General features: G+C 44.9%; 1 protein-coding gene and 1 long non-coding RNA gene across 2 annotated transcripts in view; one reads left to right on the plus strand and one right to left on the minus strand.

Moving 5' to 3' along the window:
- The first annotated feature begins 728 nt into the window (after positions 1-728).
- LOC142830926 (uncharacterized) lies at positions 729-14347 on the plus strand. The gene is made up of 3 exons (XR_012906476.1): positions 729-1601; positions 11948-11999; positions 13627-14347. It is a non-coding gene; the product is annotated as an uncharacterized LOC142830926 (long non-coding RNA).
- The window catches only part of LOC102461575 (netrin-4-like), a 68971-nt gene continuing 50999 nt past the window's right edge, over positions 4464-22435 (minus strand). Inside the window, exons 7-11 of the mRNA XM_075938773.1 lie at positions 17882-18095; positions 16748-16881; positions 15101-15169; positions 12246-12416; positions 4464-5678 (exon numbers count right to left, since the gene is read on the minus strand). Coding sequence (XP_075794888.1) covers positions 5542-5678; positions 12246-12416; positions 15101-15169; positions 16748-16881; positions 17882-18095 — 725 coding nt within the window. The 3' untranslated portion in view covers positions 4464-5541. The remainder of the gene's footprint in view (positions 5679-12245; positions 12417-15100; positions 15170-16747; positions 16882-17881; positions 18096-22435) is intronic.

Below are 22435 nucleotides of genomic sequence, written 5' to 3' on the forward strand. Positions count from 1 at the left end.
TTGAAGCGGCAGCAGCGGCGGTTCCCCGCACCTCTGAGGTTTTGCTCTGGCAAAGCCTCAGAGGCGCGGGACCCCCCCGCGGCTGCGGCTTTAGTCCGGGAGCCTGTGGTCTGCTGGGGACCGTCCCCAGCAGACCACAGGCTCCCGGACTGAAGCCGCAGCCGCGGCGGGGTCCCTCGTCTCTGAGGCTTTGCCAGAGCAAAGGCTCAGAGGCTCTGCTCCCCGTGTCCCTGGTCTGCTGGGGAGGGGGGGGCAGCTAGTGTGCTCTCCCGCTCCCCCCCCCCCCAGCAGACCAGGCTTTTGTTTTGGACTCTGGGGCAGAGCAGCTGGGGCGCTGCCGATTGGTCCTGCAGCGCCCGCTCTGGGCACTACTGGACCAACCCGGCAGCACCCCAGCTGCTCTGCCCCAGGTCCTGATTCAGCCGCTGCTGGTCAGTTTCAGCAGCGGCTGAATCAGGATGCCTGGGGCAGAGCAGATGGGGTGCTGCTAGGTTGGTCCAGTAGCACCCAGGAGCGGCGCTACTGGAGCAACCCAGCAGCACCCCAGCTGCTCTGCCCCAGGCGTCCCCAAGTCAGCTTCTGCTGAAACTGACCAGCGCTGACTACAGGAAGCCCCAGGCAGAGTTGCTCTGCCCGGGGCTTCCTGGAATCAGCTGCTGATCAGTTTCAGCAGCAGCTGACTTGGGGACGCCTGGGGTTCTTAAGTTGATTCTGTATGTAAGTCAGAACTGGCGGTCAGTTTCAGCAGTGTCTGAATCTGGACGCCAGTTCCGACTTACATACAGATTCAACTTAAGAACAAACCTACAGTCCCTATCTTGTACGTAACCCGGGGACTGCCTGTACCACAAAACCTCCACAGTCTGGTGCAAATACATAAATATGCTCAGGAATCACCCAGTTGAAAGTTGGCATTAAGGTGCATTGCAAAGCTGTTTGTATAGGCTTGTGATGGAGTGTTCACTCCACACATCACCTGGGGTTAAGGTAGTAGGGCAGGGACTAATTAACCTAGTAGGCTGCACCTGTAGAAACATTAGACTAGCCAGGCAAGACCTAATAGAAGATGAATTTCAGCTGAGTAGCTGTAGGTTGTTCTGGTACAAAATCAGCAATCTGAGCCCAGAGAAGGTTATAGGGAAAGGAATCTACAGTCATCTCCTAGAAGGAAGACTGTGGGTTTGGACTGGAAACTGCTAAGCACCTGAAGAGGGTGAAATAGTTGAGAGAATTCCATTAGTAACCAGGGGAAGGGAGCAGTGTTAGGGGAGAAAAGTAGGAAGAAGAGGAAATAGCAATAGGGTGTAGGGGCAAGTGGACTATGGGACCAAGAAGAATCCCTGTGCTGGAACCCAGTCGCAGGCAGGCCTGGGTCCCCTATCCACCACTTAGGGAAGTGGCATAGTGTTGAATTATAGGATGGCTTACTGGACAACTTGATCTGGAAGGACTTTGGTGTTCTGGTAGTGGTGGTGGAAAGGGAGCATGCTGTGTTCCAGAGAGTGAGAGGAACCGGGGGGGGGGGAGAGCAAACAGCAGAAGAGGGTATCGGAGCTGGATGGAGCTAATCATCTGAGCACCCAGGAAGAGGCACCCTAGTGGTGAGTAAAGCTTGTTATAAAGCTGCGTATAACTTCCTCTCCTCTATAAGATTAAGCATGTAGAAACTCTTCCTGTCCCTTTGTTGGAGGCTAGCACCAGGCCTTCCGGCTTCTCCACTTCCTGCAGTAGCCCTATAGAGTGGGCAGGCAGGCTGTGCAGATGCTGAATGGTGGACTCCTGATGCCAAGTAAACTGGCATAGAGGAGCATATTGGTGACAGCTCACAGCAAGAGGTTGACTGGGCTATGTGGATTCAGAAACCTTCACACTGAAGAGTAAAGGTGCTGGCCACTGTTCCAGCCCATAAGCTGAAATGATCACTTTGAAAGGTTCCCACCTCAGTTTCCAAAGCAAAGGGTGACTTTCACCCCTGGAGAATAAATAGTGGAGGAGGAGGGGGACTTCTGGTCCTGTGACTTATACCCTGCACAATTCCATGGAGCTCAATGAGATTTCTCTTTGGTAAATGAGAACAGAATATGACCCTCAGCAGATAGGAAGCCCACACAAAGGTAAATGTAAAGGCATTACTAAAAAGATTGCTCTTAAACATTGTCACAGTAGGCTTGGCACTACTGAAATTTTGCCAAACTGGCCTGTAAAGTCACCTAAACACACCATTATTTTTAATCGTCTTTTAAAAGAAGATGGGTAGCTAATCTTTTTAGTAAGTCTCATTCTGGACAGAGGAATGAGAACAATATTGCTTGTTACTATTCTAACTTAATGGGCTGACATCTTAAATAATGCCTTAGTGGTGCACAGTGTTTTATTATACTAATTAAATGTCTAATTGGAGATACCAAGTTCTTGGTTACTGCTGTAGGTAGCAACAAATGCATAATGTGGCTTCTTTCCCACTCCTCTGTGCTGCCCCCTCCCCACCTGATAGAAAAAAGAAAACATATTTAAGGAGGATAAGACTTTGAGGTATGTGGGGGGGGGGGGTCAGTGTGTATAGTGTTCTGATGGGCATCTCTATCCATATCATAATGTGCCCAATGAACAATTCTAGTTCTTACTATTAAGAAGAGATGATGGGTTTTATGCTAGTCTCAGTTGGAAGAGGACATACATGAGGCTGTGAACTGCAAAGGTTCCTAAATAAATGTCAGACATCAGTACTATGGGAACTTGAGTGCCTAACTTCTTTAGGCTCCTTTGAAAATCATAGCTATGATACTAATAAAGGAACCCTCAAAGGTATCATGTACACTTACTTAAAAGAGCACAAATCTAACACAGTTAACTACTGAAATAACCATGTGGTGTTTCCTTTCCCACAGAATCACTTTAAAATTGGAACAAACCTACAGTTAAGTGACATTATCCAGGGGTAGTTGGATCCATTTGTGTGAGGCAACAGACTACTTCTTTAAAGGATCTTTCATTTATCTTCCCCTTTTTGTGCCTGCAAATTCAAAGTCGTATCAATGTTATTTGCAACCAAGTAGTTAGACATATAAATGATATTGATTACCCTTGCCCCAGTCTGTGCAAAAATGCACATACAAAACTGCAGGCATAAAATGGGAAGTGGCTTCTAACAGGGCTGTGATAGGAACACTAATGGGTTTAGAAATGTGATCAGTCCAGCCAGCTACTTGACTGACCATCCTTTGAATTCACAGCAAAATATAAGATGTCATGTTGGCTGGAGACAATATAGACTACATCCATAGGCTGAGAAGTGGATGGATGAGAAGGGAAGGGTTTTCATGTAAACACACAGGCTACATCTAGACTGGCATGACTTTCCGCAAATGCTTTTAATGGAAAAGTTTTCTGTTAAAAGCATTTGCGGAAAAGAGCGTCTAGATTGGCACGGACACTTTTCCATAAAAGCTCTGATTTCTTACATGAGATCGTCAGTGTTCTTGTGGAAATTCAAGCGTCCAGTGTAGACAGCTGGCAAGCTTTTCCACAAAAGCAGCTGCTTTTGCGGAAAAACTTGCCAGTCTAGACACAGCCAAAGAGTTAACTCAAGTTGATGTTCAATCCAGAGTTCTACCCAAACTGTGAATGGCTGGAAGAATATTCCAAGTATCTTCTACTGGTCTTCTCTTCACAAATTATCTGAAATGTGCCCTTCTGATGGTCATTATACCGTACATAAAAGGAAGGATAACAAACAGTAGTAATAAAAATCTGGCATCCCTGGTCTTCAGATAGTGGTCACCTAACAGCATTAATAGAGCATGCTGACAATCTCTTTCTCATCAGACTGCTCATATCCCAGGCCCATCACTTTCTTTTCATGGCCCTTGGGATATCCTAGATTCCTTCCACTCATGGTGACTCAGTTGCATGCAGCTCAAATCCATCTTCTCTTCCTGTAGGTATGAACAAAGATGTGCAAAAGCAGCCTCTAGGAAGTTATATGCCTCTATATGAACAAAAAAGGGTATCTTTGAACAAAGTTCTGATTGATGCTTTACTTATCAGTGGGAGGCTTCACCCTCTGTTTGGCCATGAGTTTCCTGTCATTTGGGCAGAGACAGTGTGATCATTCCCTTCCCTCACAGTGCTCTGAGAAGCTCACATGTCCACTGCCTGGCTTAACTGTGGAACAGACTGAAACCAATCTGTAGGGATTCCTTCAGCAGGAGTTAGAGTGGAGATGCTACCATTCCTCCTACTCATGTTAAACAAATGTCAACCACAAACTGGAGCAGTGTTCCCTGTAAGCTGAATGCGTGAGTGGCCACTCAGGAGAGAGTCTAATGCCACTCAGCTGACTAGAAGAATATCCAAAGACCGTAGCATGTGCTTCTACTGGTGGTGCACATCTGCACATGCCTCAGTGCAAATAACCAAATGCAATCTGCACAGGGAAGGAAAAAACTAGAGGGAACACTGACTGGAAAGTAACTTCATTTGATTATTTCAACACACAATGGTGGCAAGAATAACAGTAGAGTGGAAAAATGACAAATAATGAACATGGTCTCAAAGTTGTTGATCAGAATAACAAGGTAGCTGCCCTGTCAGTCAATAATACCCCTCTAATCCTCAAATTGGTACAGCCTGCTGCCTCTTCACACTTCCACCTACTGTTGCATGATAAACTCAAGTCTGGGCCAGCTTCCATCACCTCCTCCTATGGGTCTGGAGCTGCAGCTTGATGCTACTCTATTGGCACAAGGCTCTTCAGCAGCAGCAGCCATTCTCAAACTGTTGTATGACCGTACAAAGAGCAGTGCTATGGCAGAGAAGAATGAGGAGACCTTTGCTAGTACAGATAAGGGTGTGTGGGGTCAGGATTCCATACTGAGCCAGCAGTTCTGCCCTGCAGCTGTGCTTTCCCATTAGGCACTGACAGCCTCCCATCTATAAAGGCTCTCACCAGATAGTGTTAATCTCTATGCAGTGCTGTGGTATTTTCAGTCTAGAAAGCAACATGTCTCATATTGATCTAACTGCAGTTTGCTTGGTAAATACAATGGAGCTCTTTTCAAACAAATCAAGTGGCATTTGACATACTGTTTAATAATATTTTTGCCACCTTTCAAGCTGATTTTTTTTTTGCCCATTAATAGTGATTTAAAGAAAATGACACCCAAATAATGAATGTGCTATGCAAGTGGCTTATAAGCATTGATACCAGATTCATTCTTGAAGAGTGGAAAAATAACCCATAGCTTCTGCTTCTCCCATGAGTGACTCTCTGGGAGCTGTGAAAATGGCTTCAAGCTAAGAACTGTGGCTTATAACCTACATGCAATAGGTTTGTTAATTTCATCTATGACTATGTATTTATGGAAGAAAAGTCACATCCAAGGATTACTGGATTAAACACGTAACAAGGGAAAGGAGGGTAAATCCACTTTTGTCCCCTTAGCTAGGAACATGTTGAATGGTAATATATGAGCTAGCTACACCTTTCACTGCAGTGTTATTAAAATATAAAGTTCATGGCTTTAACTTCTGAATAAGAAATCATTTGCACCCAGTTCGAAGAATGTCTGCTACTTGTTTCCCCAAATATGCCTTCCAGGGTTTCACCAGACTGTTCATGTTGACAAGGAGCTTGCTGGTCCTTGAGTCCTCCTGGCCTGCTATCAGGTAGTCGGTTCCTGGTTAAAAAAAGAAATTACTTAAATAAAGAAAACAAAGGAGTACAGACTTATTATCTCCATTTTCTGGGAATTGGGATCTTGCCCTTTAGCTAGCTTTAGCCAGTTTTAAAAATTAATATTCCATGTTAGTCACATGTGCAATCACTTTCTGTGCATGAATTCCTCAGTATGCAGGCAATACATTTTCTAAGGTGCATGTGCACATAGTAGAACCTTCACATACAAACCCTATTTGTCCCAAGGGGTTTAACACTTACAAAATCTAACTACATTAGCAAGTGATTGGGTTTGATTCTAATCTCCCTGACACTGTGATGTGTTTTTGTTGTTGCTTGTTTTTGTCATGTTTTGGGATTGGGTTTAGTTTTGTTTACACCAGTGTAACTCCATCGATTTCACTGGAACTCACCTGCATAAACAAGGAGCTAAGTGACAGCAGAATCAGTTTCTGCCAGGAGATGGTTATGAAGATGAGAATTGAGCCCATCCCTGTTAGATTGTCATCTGCAGCTGCTAGTGCATACAAATGTGTGTGCAGGTGTTATTTCATATAACACTGTGCTCCTTCAAGAAAAGGCGAAACTGTAGCTCCACTGAACAGCAGAATGTTTTGCATTAAACAGAGGTGGGTTGTGTATTTGCTGTAGTAAGTATAACACGTAAAATTCTCTTAGTACTCAGAGACCTTTGTAACAACTAAGCAGTTTGTGGGAGGTTATAGAGGGAGCTGTGCCCCTCTGAAGTTATATTAATTTTGTTGGTTTTAATAGAACAAAACACAAGTGGAAGCTGCAAATTCCCTAGTCATTAAAATACAACAAAGAAACGTTCCCCAACTGAAAAGGATGGCTAGATTTTTGCTGGAAATCAGTTGTGTGTGTTCATATCCGTATGGCTGCTGTATGTGCCTCTTATTGTGTATCTATTTGTTTGCTGTTTGTGTTTCTCTTTTGTGTATGTGCTTGTTATTGCATATGGCTGTTGTGTGCTCCTGTCTGTGGTATCTGGTTGCTTGTTGTGCATGTGTGTGTATGTGATTGCTTAATTGAAAATAAACTGGGGGGGGGGGGGGGGGGGAGAATTGGCAGCCTTTCTAGATCCACCCTGTTAATGTCCGAAGTTTAGTTCTTTAGGCTTAATGTGTGGAATGAAACTTCTGGATGATAGACAAGGGGTGGGGAGGTCTTGTCTTCCCTTCCCTCTCACAGCTGAAACCTGCAGCAACAGAGCCACCACATTATCAGTCAGTATTTTCTGGTGAAAAACAAACTAAATACAATTATTGAAGTGCCCCAGCTGAGGCAGCGTTCCAGTTGGTTGTTGAGCAGTCTGAAGGGCTAGATTAATCTGTGTGGCGCACACAGATTAGCTGAAATGGCTGTTTGATATGACAACTGCCAACTCTGTATTCTGCTAGTACAACAATGCCCATTCTCCTCACACAATAAGGATCTTTAACAGCAACTCAGGCAACTCCAGGAAATGTAACCACCATATCCCTGTAGGATTAGAGGCATAACCACAGTGATGAGACACCCTGCTGAGATCATTTCATTAGCAAGATACCGATACTGCTAATGATTTATGACTCAAGCCGACCAACCTCACTCTTACATGATAAAGTTTAAAAACATCAGGCCAAATTCCCTGACACCCACAAGTATGTGTAGCGGTGAAAGGGGATTCCAAGGGATTATACATTCTGGCTGCGTCTAGACTGGCACGTTTTTCCTCAAAAGTGGCCACTTTTGTGGAAAAACTTACCAGGTGTCTATAATGGCTGCTTTGAATTTGCACAAGAACACTGATGATCTAATGTAAGATTGTCAGTGATCTTCTGCAAATACAATGACTCTCCCGTTCTGGAAAAAGCCCTCTTGCGCAAATGCTTTTGCGCAAGAAGGCCAATGTAGACAACTGAGAACAGTTTTGCGCAAAAAAAACCCAATGGTGAAAATGGCGATCGAGGCTTTCTTGCGCAAAACCGCATCTAGATTGGCATGGATGCTTTTCCGCAAAAAGTGCTTTTGCGCAAAAGCGTCCGTGCCAATCTAGATGTTCTTTTCCACAAATGCTTTTAACTGAAAAACTTTTCCGTTAAAAGCATTTGCAGAAAATCATGCCAGTCTAGACGTAGCCTCTCTGTGTAACCTACTCAGTAGCCCTGCAATTGCACTAGAGGCTGCTGGTGCATCCCTGTTCCATAAGAACTGTAGCCAGGAGGGCTGAAAGCTTCTGTGGGCCCCTGGGCAAGGCGTAGGGGGAGGCCTGGCTCTGTGCCTCTGGAATGGTAGGGCCTTAGCTGGAAGGGACAGGGCTGGGGGCAGCCAGCCCTCAGCACTGCCTGGACTATGGCACTGCCTCCCTGCCCACCCTCCCAGCCCTCAGAGCCGCATGATGTGGTACTCCAGTGGCAATTTAAAGGGCACAGAACAATTGCCCCCTTTGTCCCCTTTCCCCTATTGACAGGCCTCACTATAGTTGCTAGTGGTGCTGGAACAATTTTTACAAGAGGGGGTGTTGAGAGCCATTGAAGCAAACTGTAAACTCTGAATATCATGAAAGCACTTCAAGCCAGAGAGTGCAGCTGCTCCCCTAGCACTCCTAGTTCCAGCGCTTGTGGATGGGTGTCACCGCATCTTGCTCCCCCCCCCCTTCCCCTGAAAATCCTTTGGTGAATCCTCTTGCACAGTGAAAGTGCCCAATTCCCCTGCAGACTGAGCCCTTCACAGCTCTGGCAGGCGGGAGAGGACTCTAGTTAACCCCCCCAAAGTTTATTTCTTCAGCCTCTAAAAATCCTGAGGCTTCTTTCTCTCTTGTTTTAAAAAATTGCTAATTTATATGCAAAGCAGAGGGCAGCTCAATAGCTTACTGTGGCTGGGAGTTACTAATGTGGAAAGCAGGCCAGCCTTTCTTTGGTAACTATACAGCAATTCCATTCGGTAGCTGTATAAGTAAAGTTTTATGATTAAACTCTAAAGGCCATGAGATTAAAGATGGACTTCCTGTCATCAGCCAGGGAAGAACATACAATACAATGCTGTGGAGATAGCTGGGCAGGAAGCCAGATCACCCTGCACAGCAGAAAGCCCAGCTGACCTCAGAGGTGGTTTGGACTGGCGGGCATTGGTAGCTGCTACTCACTCCTCACCCTGGGACCCTCTCATGCATATAATGCACATATAGAAGGAAACAAAAATGGGTATGTAAAAAATCATGAGCAGAACAGAAGCAAGGATTTAATTGTGAGTGAGTATATATGGTGACACTCAGTGGGTATACGTGGGCACAGAAACCTGAAGTCAATAGAGCTATGCTGATTTACGCCACTTGTTAATCTAACGCTTTATTTGTGATGAGATTCTAGTTTCCAAACCTATTGTACTGTGAAGAGCTGGCTAGTGTGCAGGTATGCCACTGCCTATTACTGGCTGGCATCAGAACTGCACAAATTAATTTCATAGGCCCTAGACTCCTAACAGCTAAAGAGAGACAAGGACACAAGCCTCCTTGTGCTCTCTCCTCCTTGAGCTTCTGTGAAGGATCCGACACAGTCTAACCCTATACTAAACACATACTTCACCCACCCCAACTGGCAGCTCCCACTGCTGGGCAGGGAGATGTTTAATGATTCCCAGGCCGGGTCAGAATACTTTAACCATTTGCACTACAGTAAATAAAATGTATTTGTCCAAGTTTGTTACATCATTGAAGTACCACTCTGAGACCAAATATTGCATCCTTGCTAATTCAAACCTAGTGCCTCACCTGGTGGTACAGATGATGCAAGATCCAAATAATTTTTGAGAGGATGCAGTTCAATTTGGACTGACAGAAAGAATTCACACTGGACTTGACTGGACTCTGCCAATACCAGAACAATTGGCACTTTTGTATGTGGCTGATTTCAGATGAGAAGTTGTCCTAGAGTTCAGGGTAAGCCTTAGATTTCAAACCAAATACAAGGAATTCTTTTACTCAGTGTGGAAGTGTGTTTAATCTATTCAGAGAAAAAAACAAAGTTACCCTATCTAACAAGTTTTGGTTTAGAATGTGGATAAGTCCTCACTCTCCATGGTGCAAAGCAGAATAGTGAAACATAATCTTTGGAAATACTATTTAGTTCATCCTGAAGAAAACCAGCTTCCTGTCTTATTCAGGGCCTGATCCCCAGTGGTGCTGAATAATGTTCCCTTTAAACTTTTCCATCCATGTGAGGAATACATCTTATGTGCACCAAGGCATGTGCAAATATGCACCACCAGAAGAAACACAAACCTAGCTGAGCGCTCTGCTAATCATTTGGGCAGCATTTGAATCTCTCCTGAATGGCTGCACAAGTGCACAGCTTACAGGGGATACAGGTACTCAACATCTGCAGCATCTACTGAAGTGAATGGGAGCAGTGGGTGTTCATCACCACTCAGGACTGAGCCCTTGCTGCCTATGCAGATGAAAAAAGAAAAGCAGGGTCCAGAAGAGATGATATTTCTAAACTCCAGTTAGCACAGTTAAAGGCATTTACATGAGCATTCTAGCTCACCTCCCCATAATTCTCTACATGGGATTTCACCTGGTGTAATACAAATATTTCTGTCTCCAGCCTACTAAATTGCTTGATGGGAAAGAAGGCAGTAATGAGCCTCTGATGGAAAAAAACCTATCCATTCAGCTATTGATAATATTGCTTAGCCCTCATCTGGCATAGGTGCTGACTCCATGAGAAGTTCAGTGGCTCAAGCACCCCCTGGGGAAAAAAAGGTGGGTGCTTAGCACCCACCAGTGAGAGCTGTTTGTGGGCACCACAGATCAGCTGTTCTGGAATGCTGCCAATTAGCTGTTTGTCAGGACACTTGTGAAAGGTGGAGGGCAGGAGGTCAGCAGGGGGCTTTCAGGGAGATGGCGGAGGGGGTGAGAAGAGGCAGAGCCAGGGCAGGTCTCAGGGGAGGGACAGAGCGGGGGCTGGTAGAAGTGCGGCACCCAGAGGGGAAAATAAAAATCCGCTCCTATGTGCTTTTCCATTTCAAGGGGCACTGGAAAAGTTGAGCTTTGCTATGCTACTCCAGGAACCGGCTAGGAACTGACATGTGCCTCTCAGTCATTATTTGGTTCCTATTTCCCTCTTCTGAAGTGAAGTAATATGTACCAACCCCTTTGCTGGCACAGCTTACTTCCTCCTGTGTGCTGGCATGGGTGTAGTGTTCAGGGGAGAGAGGTGGCTCCCTACCTACCTACCTGAGTGGGAAGCATTGGCCAGGGTGATAGAAGAATGTTTACTGTAGGGGTGCAGAGAGCCACTGAACTAAACTGCAAACCCCGTGTATGATGGAAACCACTTGAAGCCGGGGGGGCTGCAGCAACCCCTGCAGCCCTCATCCCAGCACCTATGAGCAGTGGCTGCTCTCCTCAGAATGCATGTTCTGGTGCTGTGCCTAGGTCAAACAAGCCCCACCTTGGTGCAAGTGCACAGCAAGGTTTGCAATTGTGCCTTCACCCATTGATCCTTAGAGAGAGTCTCCGGTGAAGTAGATACGTTCTGATAAATATTAGCTCCACTTGACACATGAAGAAACTGTAGCAGCAGGTTTCTCATGGCCACAGAGGGAATCACTGTGAGATGGGATTCAAGGAGCCCCTGCACCAAAGTCTGTGTAAACCACTTGATAATGCCTCTCTCTCTCTCTCTCTCTCATACCTGTATATTCACAAGCATAAATCTAATGTAGTAATTAATTAAAAAGTCAGATTGGGATTTATTTACATTCTAGGGTTGCAGGATAGTTAACACGGAGATTGCATTTCTTTTTCTCTATGCGTAATGTACATACAAGGCATGGAGGCCATGGCAGCTTTGTCCTAGATTCTGTGGCACTCTTATAGGAATTCTATGGTGGCTACAGATCAATGTTTAAAAGGGAGGCAAATTGTGTAGCTTATTTCAAGCTACAGGTTCAGTGTAGATGCACCCTAAGAGTGCCAGTTTTCCCTTGCTAATCCATTCATTTGCTTTACATTAACTGGACTAGCTTTTCCTCAATGGCTTATTCCAACAGTATGGTCAGTTAGGTACAATGCAAGTGCAATTGCACTGGCTTCACTAGAGTTATTCCTGATTTACACTAGTGAAAGTGAGATAAGAACTGGATACAATTCAAGTGCAATTGCACTGGCTTCACTAGAGTTATTCCTGATTTACACTAGTGAAAGTAAGATAAGAACTGGATACATGAATACCTTAACAACCCAGGAATCTGTTTCCTCCACAGAAGCCATGATGCAAACAAGGGGGTGGACAGACTCACTGGGCCCCTAGGCAAGGTGAGTGGCACCGTAGCCTTCTCAGAAGGGGCAGGGCTTCAGACAGAAGGGGCAAATCTGGAGCAGCCAGCCCTCAACTCCTCATGGAGTGTACCACACTGCCGCCACTCCCACACTCCGGTGAGCTCTGAGAGCTGCCTGGGAGCCCGGGGTCCTTTTGAATGTCCGGTCCCTGGGGCAGTTTCCCCCATCCTCTCCCCCCCCCCCCCCTTTCAGCAGGCCTGGACATAAGCATTTAATACTTACCAGGATTGAGAATAGGACAAGTACATCCCCTGTTGGTCCAGGACTCTGGATAAATACTTCTGTTACTCCGGGTAATTTTCACTTTGCCTGATTTCAGGATCTTCTTTACTTTCACAACAACTTCTGCATGGGTTCCCTTGTCATGAGCTGATAGGATTCTGGCTTTTATCACTGCCAGAAAACACACACATACACCACAAACCAATAATTACTTTCAGAGTAAGCAGTGGGATGTTCCTTACCCCGCTACAGGGAAGAATGTTAGGGCCTGTTGGATAAGACATAGTCATGTCAGGATACTGGCACTTGGACACGGACACATGCGAGTTCTAGTTTAATCATCGCTCCTATTTAAATGAATCAGCAGAAGGAATGCTGGATTTTTTTCAATTTAAACAGTTAAATAATATTGGGAAGGGATTAGTTATCAACTCAACTCCAGTGGATTGCTGCCAACAGTTTGAAAGTCATAGGAAACTACTAGGCTATGTATAGTGTGATGGGGTGTCCAACCCACACAGGAGTGGAAGGGGTGGGTGGAGGCCTTGGGGTCCTACCATGTTCTGGCCCTGAGTAAAGCAGTCAAGGTGAGTCCTCTGAGCAACCTAGAGCACCTGTACGGGGCACAGCCAATCACAGAAAGGTGCAGGGAGCAACTAATCAAGGCCCAGCAATCCCATATAAGAGGAGCTGCAAGGTAGGATAAATTAATGGAGGTTGGGAACTCAAGACGTGAGATCTGTGTTCCTAGCAGCCTGAGGAAACTGTTGCCCCTTGGATAGAGCAGGTTGGCAGGGACTGGGAGAGCAAGAAGTGGTGCTTGGCTGGCTGCTGGCACCTTAACCCATGAACCGAATGCCCTGAGGTGAGGGTGGAGGTGGTGTTGGCAGGTCTGCCGATGGATGTGAGGGGGAAGAGGAAAAGAGTGCAGCTGCCTAGGGGACCGGAGATTCAAAACAGCCCCAGGCTCCCAGCTGCTGATACTGCAGCAGAGGCTGGAGCCCTAGGCCCTTTATATCACCACTGGTATCTCAGATGGCGTGCTCCAGGCGGCACTGAAAGGCTGGTTAGGGGAGTCCCAGTCCTGCCCCTTCGACCCAACACTCCACTCCTTCTACCTGAGGCTCTTCCCCTTCTGGTAGCACAGAGCTGCTCCTTGCCCTTTCCCAGCGGCCCAGAATTCTGTCGGCCCCTCTGTGTGTTGGGACTGTGTAGAGGGGGCCTAGGGAAAGGTAGCATTACTGGGAGAGTTAAAAAGTTGCAGCAGGAGATTGCTATCTACATGGTCCCTGGGTTGGGACCCGGAGTGGTAGGATGGCTGGGATTTCCCCCATTAGTCACTGGAGTAGACGCCTAAATATTGAACTTTGATCCACCCCAGAAGGGGGAGACACTGATGGTGACTCAACTGACGGGCCGAGTCACAAAGAGGACGCTGCAGTTCCTTGCGTGACAAAGGTCTGCAGGCAGAGATGACAACAGGAGAGGTACCACTGAAGGAAGGTGTACCAAATAGTGAAGCTAATTCCCAGGATGGCCAGCAGAAGATGCCACTGTGGTGAGTGGACCCCATGATAGTAGGAATGTCATAAAAACTAACTCAAAGAATGCCCAGCAGCCAATGGTATGATCTTAAGGAAACTGACTGAGAGTTTTGGCAGACTTTATATTTGGACATTAGAAGGCTTGTATTAGATTTACCTAGTGTCCATTCTGGCCCTTTAAAATTCCTCCTGTCCACTGTACTGGAGCTCATTGTTGAGCAATGCAATTCACCCAGGGAACTTCCTGCTGGAGTGCAGGAATGCCACATGACTAGAATTCTAAGATGATAAAGATCAGCTGAAAAAAGCTGCTTTGGTTTGTGACCTGACAGTGTTGCCAATTTGCTACTCTTCCTGATTTTGCAAGATCATCCAACCTGCAACAGGCTAATCCAACAAATAAGCTTTGTTTGGTCACAATGTCATTGTGTCGAGTAAAAATGTGGTGACTTTTAGTGATTGTGTGACCCTTCATGATGTGATGACACGACATAGTTGCTTTTTCATTATGATGACAAACAGACATAGCAAGTTTACCTTGCTGTGTAAACAGCAAAAGGTTGGCAATTCTACAAGTCCTCTAGAATGGGTTCTCAACCTTTGGGTCATGGGAGTAGCAGGCAGATATCAAGAAAGCCTGGCCACTCTGCCCTTCCTCTATTGCTAAATGGGAAGGAGATGCTATGTAGACAGAAGAAGAGCACCAGAGGCAAAAAGAAGTCCTGGTCTACAGCACATACACTGATAGGCGGAAGGCTTTGCAATGAGTTCATGAAGCCCATGTTGATTTGCTCAGCATTGAAGAAATCACTGTTGGGGGGGGGGACATGATAGCAGTTTTCAGGTATCTAAAAGGGTGTCATAAGGAGGAGAGAGAAAACTTAGTCATCTCGGCCTCGGAGGATAGAAGAAGAAGCAACGGGCTTAAACTGCAGCCAGAGAGGTTTAGGTTGGACATTAGGAAAAAGTTCCTAACTGTCACGGTGGTCAAACGCTGGAATAAATTTCCTACGGAGGTTGTGGAATCTCCATCTCTGGAGATATTTAGGAGTAGGTTAGATAAATGTCTATCAGGGATGGTCTGACAGTATTTGGTCCTGCCATGAGGGCAGGGGACTGGACTCGATGACCTCTCGTGGTCCCTTCCAGTCCTAGTATTCTATGATTATGGGATATATGCTGTCCTCTGATCAGCTCTGCCAGAATTCAGAAGTATTCTAGACAGAAAAGAAGAAAGGAAACCTACCTATGATTTCACAGATGCCAGAAACATTAGAATTATCATACCAGGAAGGCACATCAGCCACTTACCATATGCGTTTTTCATCTGGCAGAAATCAGTGACACTTCCGAGCACTTTCTCTTTGCACACACACTTTTCTAGCACCGAGAAACCGGAGACCACAAGGGGTTGGAGAAGGGCCAGAACATGAAAGAGAAAAGCAAATCAAATGATGTTCATTTCTCTATGCATGCATATATCTATGCATAAAAGTTGCTCCAGAGTAAACATAGATGCTTAAAGAAGATTTAAGAGTGAGCTCAGTTCTTTGCAAAGCTGGTTCTTGTTAAACAATACAAAAATGGTTCTGAAATCTGGTCCACATTGTGAAGTAAAAAGCAATCTGCATGGGGTCCATTTCACAGTTAATAAACTGATGCTAACAAAGTCTAAATCAGAATCAGATCCAGGTGTGAATAATATAAATTATGCTCTTGTTAGATGGCAAGATAAGCAATATTCAATTTTGTCAATCCTTAAATGGAAGTACTATGGAAAATCCATGTTGATTCAGGACATGTTGGGGATTCAATAGGTGACATACTTTCCTCTAAGTCAGTTCATCATTGGCTCTATACTGACTCGTGCTGTCCGTCATATGCTATGTAAAACCGAGGTCTTGACCACTTTTAAGCATTAAAGGTTCTGCTATATTCTATTGGACTAATTTCTCTCTTAGTTTAAGGGAATACAATATACTTCTTTACTGCCTGTCCTGAATTGTTGTTGTTAGTGTGGCTGTGTGTTGGTTTTAAAATCACCTACATTGCATCCCAGTGATGGCTGCATTTCAGTAATGGGTCAAGTGATCCTTTCTGTATCTAGCATTTATAGTTCCACAAAGCAAATGAAGGCTTTCAAAGGCTGCTTTGTAAATCAATTAATAATATGAATGTAAACTGGAAGCATATTTTTCCACAGAATTCAAGGATGACTCTTTCATTTATTGACCACAAAGCCAGGTTTACCCTGCACTGGAAAATAGAGTGAAAAACAATGCAGATCTCTCCTTGAACTCATCCTGGAGTGTCCTGCCAAATATTCAGAACTGGGTGCAGAAGAGTCTCACACTCACTCACAGGATGCTCACATTTGCCTTCTCATTTGAATAACATGTTCCTGATGTCATACTTCTACATCTGCAAATGTGCAGGAGAACTCTTAATGGGATATGAGCGGAAATAGTGTAGGGAATAGTTCTACAAAGATTCAAAGGACCAGACAGGACAGCACTATGTGGGTCAGATTGTGCCTTTCAATTTTTGAGTGGGTGCAGAATTGCTGCACAGTAGTGAGATTCTGAGAAGCACAGGCTAAAGCAGCAGTTTCCCTCTTCCCTTTCCCCACTCTCTCTCTGCCTTGTGTTAGGGTTTCCATCCCAGAGAGCTTACAGGCTATGTTTTCAGTCTTTGTTCTCCTCTCTTAAATGGTTGAGTGGTGGGAACACTTACATTTTATAGGCAGTCCTTTGCTTATGTTGTGATTTTTAATGTATGGGATAGACACCTAGAACACTGGATGGATACCTACAGTTGTATTTTGGACATCTGAAGAAACAAATACATAAAATAAATGCATGTATTTGGTCAAAAGCACATGCATATTTCTGGCATGCTATAAAAATTATTTGTTTATTTAATAAACAGAGCAAAGGATTTTATCATTCTAAACCATACCTGGATGTCTCAATGCAGAAAATCCCTGCTCATGATGATTCCATTGCCACTCTTCACTCTCATTGGCTGGCATTTGTAAGAGGTCAGGGATTCGCCCACCCATGGGGATGTTGAAATATGGCTCTTTGTCATAACTGGGGAGGAGATAGAGAAGAAAAAGCTCCTATTAGGATTTCTGATGTTTAGCACAGAGGGAGTCACTACCACATGCCTGCAGCATTGAGTACCAGAAAGGAACATGGCCTCCAAGATCATGATGAGCAAATGTAATCATTATACCACTAGTCTTGAATGCAAAGAAGAGCAAAACCTTAGCCCACTGCCCTGCAGATAGGCTGTGGCATCTGGGATTATACTTCAAATTCACTACTTTTTTACAGTTTTTTTTGTACAGTTGCTGTGTATAATTTCTTTAAAATTACAGCGCCAAAACTTGGCAGGCATGAGCACCTAGTGATGTTATTTAGGAATCAAGGGCACTCCAAGGATCAGGCCCCTTGAAATAAATGGGAGCTGTAGGTATTAAGCACTCTGCAGGATTTGGATCATTGTATTTTGTTCTGGGGGAAGGTACCAGGCTGAGGTCCTGAAAAATGATTTCCTGCAGTTATTTGTAGAAAGTGACCAGCACTGGTAGCATCTGTGCAGGTTTTCTCACACCACCACTATGGATAGAAGGATGGTTCAGTTTCTGTGGGCCATTCAGGCTTGGCCTCTCTGCTGAGAGTCACCCGTATGTGTATTATGTGGTAAGAACATTTGCACACTAGAAACTGGATTGAGATGCTCCAACTTGTTTCACCTAGGCCACAGAGCACCGCAAGCTCTTCAGATGCTTTACCTTTTCTAAAGCACAAAGTTTCACAGACACCAGCAGGGTCATGGCATTGCCTGTCTTGCTTCAGAACTGTCTATAAAGAGTCTTATGCAGGCAGTCAAGGGGTATCCAAATGACACAGTGCTGCAATCCATTCAGATTAAGGTGGATGCAGAGAACAGTGTTTCCCCAAATACCTCCCTCCTCCTCTGCTGCCTTGAATTTATGCCATCTGTGCAGGATTCCCAGTGTTAATCTGAGTGTCATATTTAAAGTGATCCAAAGTATTATCTCCCCATAAAAGAAGCCTTGTTTACCCATTGAAACAGTTTCCTGTCTGTGGGTCGCAGTCTCTGGCACAGTCACAAGGCCGACAGCCATTTTCTCCAAAGCCCCAGTATCCCATGAGGCATCTGTCACAGTTCGGGCCTGTCACACCTGGCTTGCAGTAACAGAAGCCCGTCTTTGGGTGGCACCGCCAGCTTCTGCTGAAGGTTGCATTGGTCGATCCCATAGGCTGACAGGAGCAAGCTAACAAGACATAAGTGATTGAGATGATAGGCCAAGAGTCAGCAGTTTAGGTGATGTTTCTGCAAGGCTGATAACCTTTATAGGTCCCACTCATTCCCAACAGCCAGTCATTTTATATAAGCACTGGGAAACATTATACTCTTACCCAGCTATGGTTCAAAATAGAAATTTTCAGCATGGGTGGGTGGTTGTCTCATTCAGCATAGCCATGGATTCAAAACAAAACCCAAGCTGCTAAATGGTCACCTGACACCAATGTAGGTGTGAGCGCCATTTCCTGTGGGCCAAATCTTTACCTTGACACCAATCTCAAATAAAGAATGTTAAACAGCTGTGCAGTAGCCTGTGTGACTGTGTGCATTCACTCTGCAAGGAGGAGGGAGGGATTGGCAAGTGAATTTGCAAAGCACTTAGCTGGGCTACTATGGATAGGGTCCCACATGCATACCTTACCAGAAGGGCTTCCCATTTAACCCATCTGTGAACATGCCTTTTGGACTGTGGCTGTATGCTCTGGGGTTGTGTCTAGACTCCATCCCCCTGCCGACAGAGGGATGCAAATCAAGCACTTTGGAAGTACAAATGAGCCCAGGATTTAAATATCCCGGGCTTCATTTGCATACTCACGTTCCGACGCTGTGCCGATCGGGCTCAGTGTCGAAAGTGAAAGTAAAGCGTAGCCGCGGTTCTGCCACGTTTCTGCCAAGAGCAGGGACTTTTTCGGCAGATCCTGTACTCATCAAAAAATGAGTACAGGATCTGCTGAAAAAGCCCCTGCTGTTGGCAGAAACGCGGCAGAACCGCGGCTACACTTTACTTTCACTTTCGACACTGAGCCCGATCGGCACAGCGTCGGAACGTGAGTATGCAAATGAAGCCCGGGATATTTAAATCCTGGGCTCATTTGTACTTCCAAAGTGCTTGATTTGCATCCCTCTGTCGGCAGAGGGATGCAGTCTAGACACAGCCTGGGTGGGAATGATTTGCCTATTGAGTGTGTCTACTATAAAATTATATTGATCTGTCATAGTCTTCTATTCAGGCACAAAGGCCTCCCAGTTGCCAATTGTGCTTCACACTTGCACCCAAAGCGACAACAACATGTTATTGCAGTGCAAGGGATACTTTTACCACAGTGAGCAGTATAATAGTGCCCAAACATTCAGAGTGTATAGACAGCAAAGAAAGAGGATTTGCTAGTGTGATACATGAGGGGATGCTCAAAGAAATGAGAAGAAAACAAGACAATAATTGAGGCTGTAGATCAGGCTAAATTGGCTCCCCTTGGTAGAGCTGGAATTCCCACTGCCAGGTATGTTTAAAACTCTAGTAAAAGTGTACACCAGGAAAAGCACTTCTGCACTGGCCAAGGGAGACAGACCAGATAACCTCATAGGCCTTTTCCATCTCTAGATTTGAGGCGTCCATGATTCTGCTTTAGTGAGAGCTGTAGGGACCTAGGTTCTCTTTCCAGTGCTACAAATGTGGTATAGCCAGGAAACATGAAGTTTGCATGCATACCTAAGTGGATATATTACAAGAGAGAGCTTTCCAAACCCTCTGAACATATTTCAGCTGTGACTGTCATCTGCTGAGGTCAGCAAGAGAGGGGCCAGAAGCACCAGGTGCCATTTCAAATCCAGTCCTGGCATACTTGATTCTGATGCCTGATTCTGGTGCCATTTTAACACCATCCCTTCCATATTTTAGAGCAGGGGTTCTCAAACTTTGTGATACCATGACCCCCCTCTAAGTTGCTTGTGACCCCCCCAGGGGGTCGGGACCCACAGTTTGAGAAACGCAGCTTTACAGTACTTTGGAGGCTGCTGTAGATTGACTGGCTATGGCCTTCAAGGGCTATGCCAGCTACTACAGTTTGGAGCTTAACAGTGTTCTGGCTATGCCCTTAAAGTCTCTATGCCAGGGGCTTTGGGGAATGGGTGAGGTCACAGCTGACTGTTGGCTGTGCATTACCTGAGACATCGTTCCACCAGTCTGCTAGCCCCTTTGTGCTGTCAGGGCAGCTCTACCAGGCTGGATCACAAGAGAGGATCTGGCCCGCTCACTTCTGATGCATGAATAGGTTTGGGTAAATGGAGAAGTGAGCTGACTCTTTGCCCCAAACTCAGGTCCAGCTCATACTTTAGCTCCTTTTCATTGCTGAACATTGTGGCACCTCTTGATTTCTGCTGTCCCCAAAGCCAGAAGTGCCATCTCGACTCCATCCTCCTGTGAGAAGGAAGAAGCAAAAATCTTGGGGACGTGACCTATTTCCAGAGAGACATTGGACACCCAAGATAGTTTGGATCAAGGGCCAGCCTTCGGAATGATTATCTTTATTTCAACCCTTTTGACGTTTTTCAGTCACTACTAATTGAACATCTTTTCTTCCTGAGCTCACAGATAGGAGATCAAATGGACACACTGATTCCACACATGCCTTTCCAAGAAGGGGACTCTATGAAGAATGCAATTGTTATTGATTCACTTTTATGTGACTCGTGTTTGTTTTTTAGAAAGGACAATCTCTTCGTGGAGTACTTACAAGAAGTGAAAAAACAGTGCCCAGCAGCTTGTGTAATGGGCAGTTTTCTTGTGATCGTCTATTAGATTTTTTTCACCCTGTCCTAGTTATCTTCTGCATGCTCACATTTTTACTAATATTAATGTATTGTGCAATAGAAGAAACCTATTCAGTTGTTTTCAAGGGAATACCAGCACAATAGCCTAAAGACAGAAAATAAGCATGCTATAATGAATACTGTGTTCAACACAAGGAGCTTTGTTGGTGGCACAGAAGCACCAGACTCTGCTGCTGCTGCCACACAGGTGTTTTGAGTCTGGGAGCAATTGGAGGGCTGTTGTTCACTAGGATTTGAAAATCAGATGTAACATCATAGTGCACACTTGCCCCAATGTTTCAAACATCAACTTTCCTGTAGATTTTCAGAAATGCTCAACCCCACTCAAAAATGGAGGTATCTAATACATGTTGACATTATTTATAATGTTGTCTTTGGTATTTGGACATGAGAAATGGATGCTTTCCTCATTAGAGATTTTGGGACAAAAAAAATCCAAACTTTGTTGAAATCTGGATGTGTCCGAATCTTTGTTCTTGATTTCCCTTATGATATCATTTGGATCGGGAGTTTTAGTTTGGATCTATCTCTAGCCTTTACAGATTGTTCTGTCTCATCTCTTGTCTTTCCAGGTTTCCATAGCTGAAGCCAGATCCTCAACTGGTGCAAATTAATGTCACTCCAATGATGCTACACTGGCTTACACCAGCTGAGGACAGGATGTCTGATACATGGAGAATGTGAATTCCACCATCACAGCCAAAGGGAAAGTGCTATAGGTGGGTGGTGATTTCTAGCAGAGGCCAAGAAGGAAGGTAGAAAAAAGTGCACATATTTAATTCAAGCATATAGCTAAGGAAAGTATGAACCTGAGTGTCAGAGGCTGAAGGGCAGCTGTTGATAACCAGGTTTTAGATGTCAAATGACATCACAGATTTGATGATAAATCTCATGATTAAGAAACATAAGTAAGTTCTTACAAACTGAAGTTTTTGTATTTCCCAGTGTTTGCAAGCCAATCTCTTTCTCTGCTTCTTTTTGCTCTTTTTTTAAACCCTAGTTTTTGGTTTATCCACCTCTATTTCTAATGAAACAAACCAACATGATGATGGGTGGATTCCCTCCTTTTTGTCAAAGGCTCCTAAGGACAGTGGACAAACAATTGTGGCACAGAGCTGGCTAGTTTATTTGGGTTCTTCTCTTTAAAGCAGCAAAGTATTTGCACTACAAAATAGTATTTAGTTGTGTCTTAAGAGATGTTAGTTGCTGAAGTATCACAAATGTCCACTTGGATTTTTACTGGCAGTTGCTATCATAAGATTTTTGCCTGGATGCAGCTGGTAGAGAGGGAACCAAGGAATGAAAATAGTCATAAAGCAGATAAATATTTGGTCTCAGCACAGCTGTCTCCAGCTGTATCTTCATTAGATACAGATGTTAACTATAATATCGTTTGCAATAATGTGGTTCTAACCAACACAGATATAACAGGGATATAGTACTCCAATTAATTCACAAGTAAGGGACTTTAGGGGCATGTCTGCACTGCTGTTAAAAGCCCAGAGATGGCCCATGTCAGCTGACTTGGGCTCATGGGGTTTGGGTTATTAGATGTTGTTTAATTCTAGTGTAGATGCTTTGGCTCTAGGACCCTGAGAGGTGGGAGGGTGCGAGGCCGTAAGCTGTAGCCTGAGCCTGAGGCCTAATCTACAGTACCATGGGCCGTCAAATTAAGTTACATAACTTCCGCTATGCGAA

Source organism: Pelodiscus sinensis, chromosome 11 (assembly GCF_049634645.1).
Source record: "Pelodiscus sinensis isolate JC-2024 chromosome 11, ASM4963464v1, whole genome shotgun sequence".
Classification (NCBI taxonomy): domain Eukaryota; kingdom Metazoa; phylum Chordata; order Testudines; family Trionychidae; genus Pelodiscus; species Pelodiscus sinensis.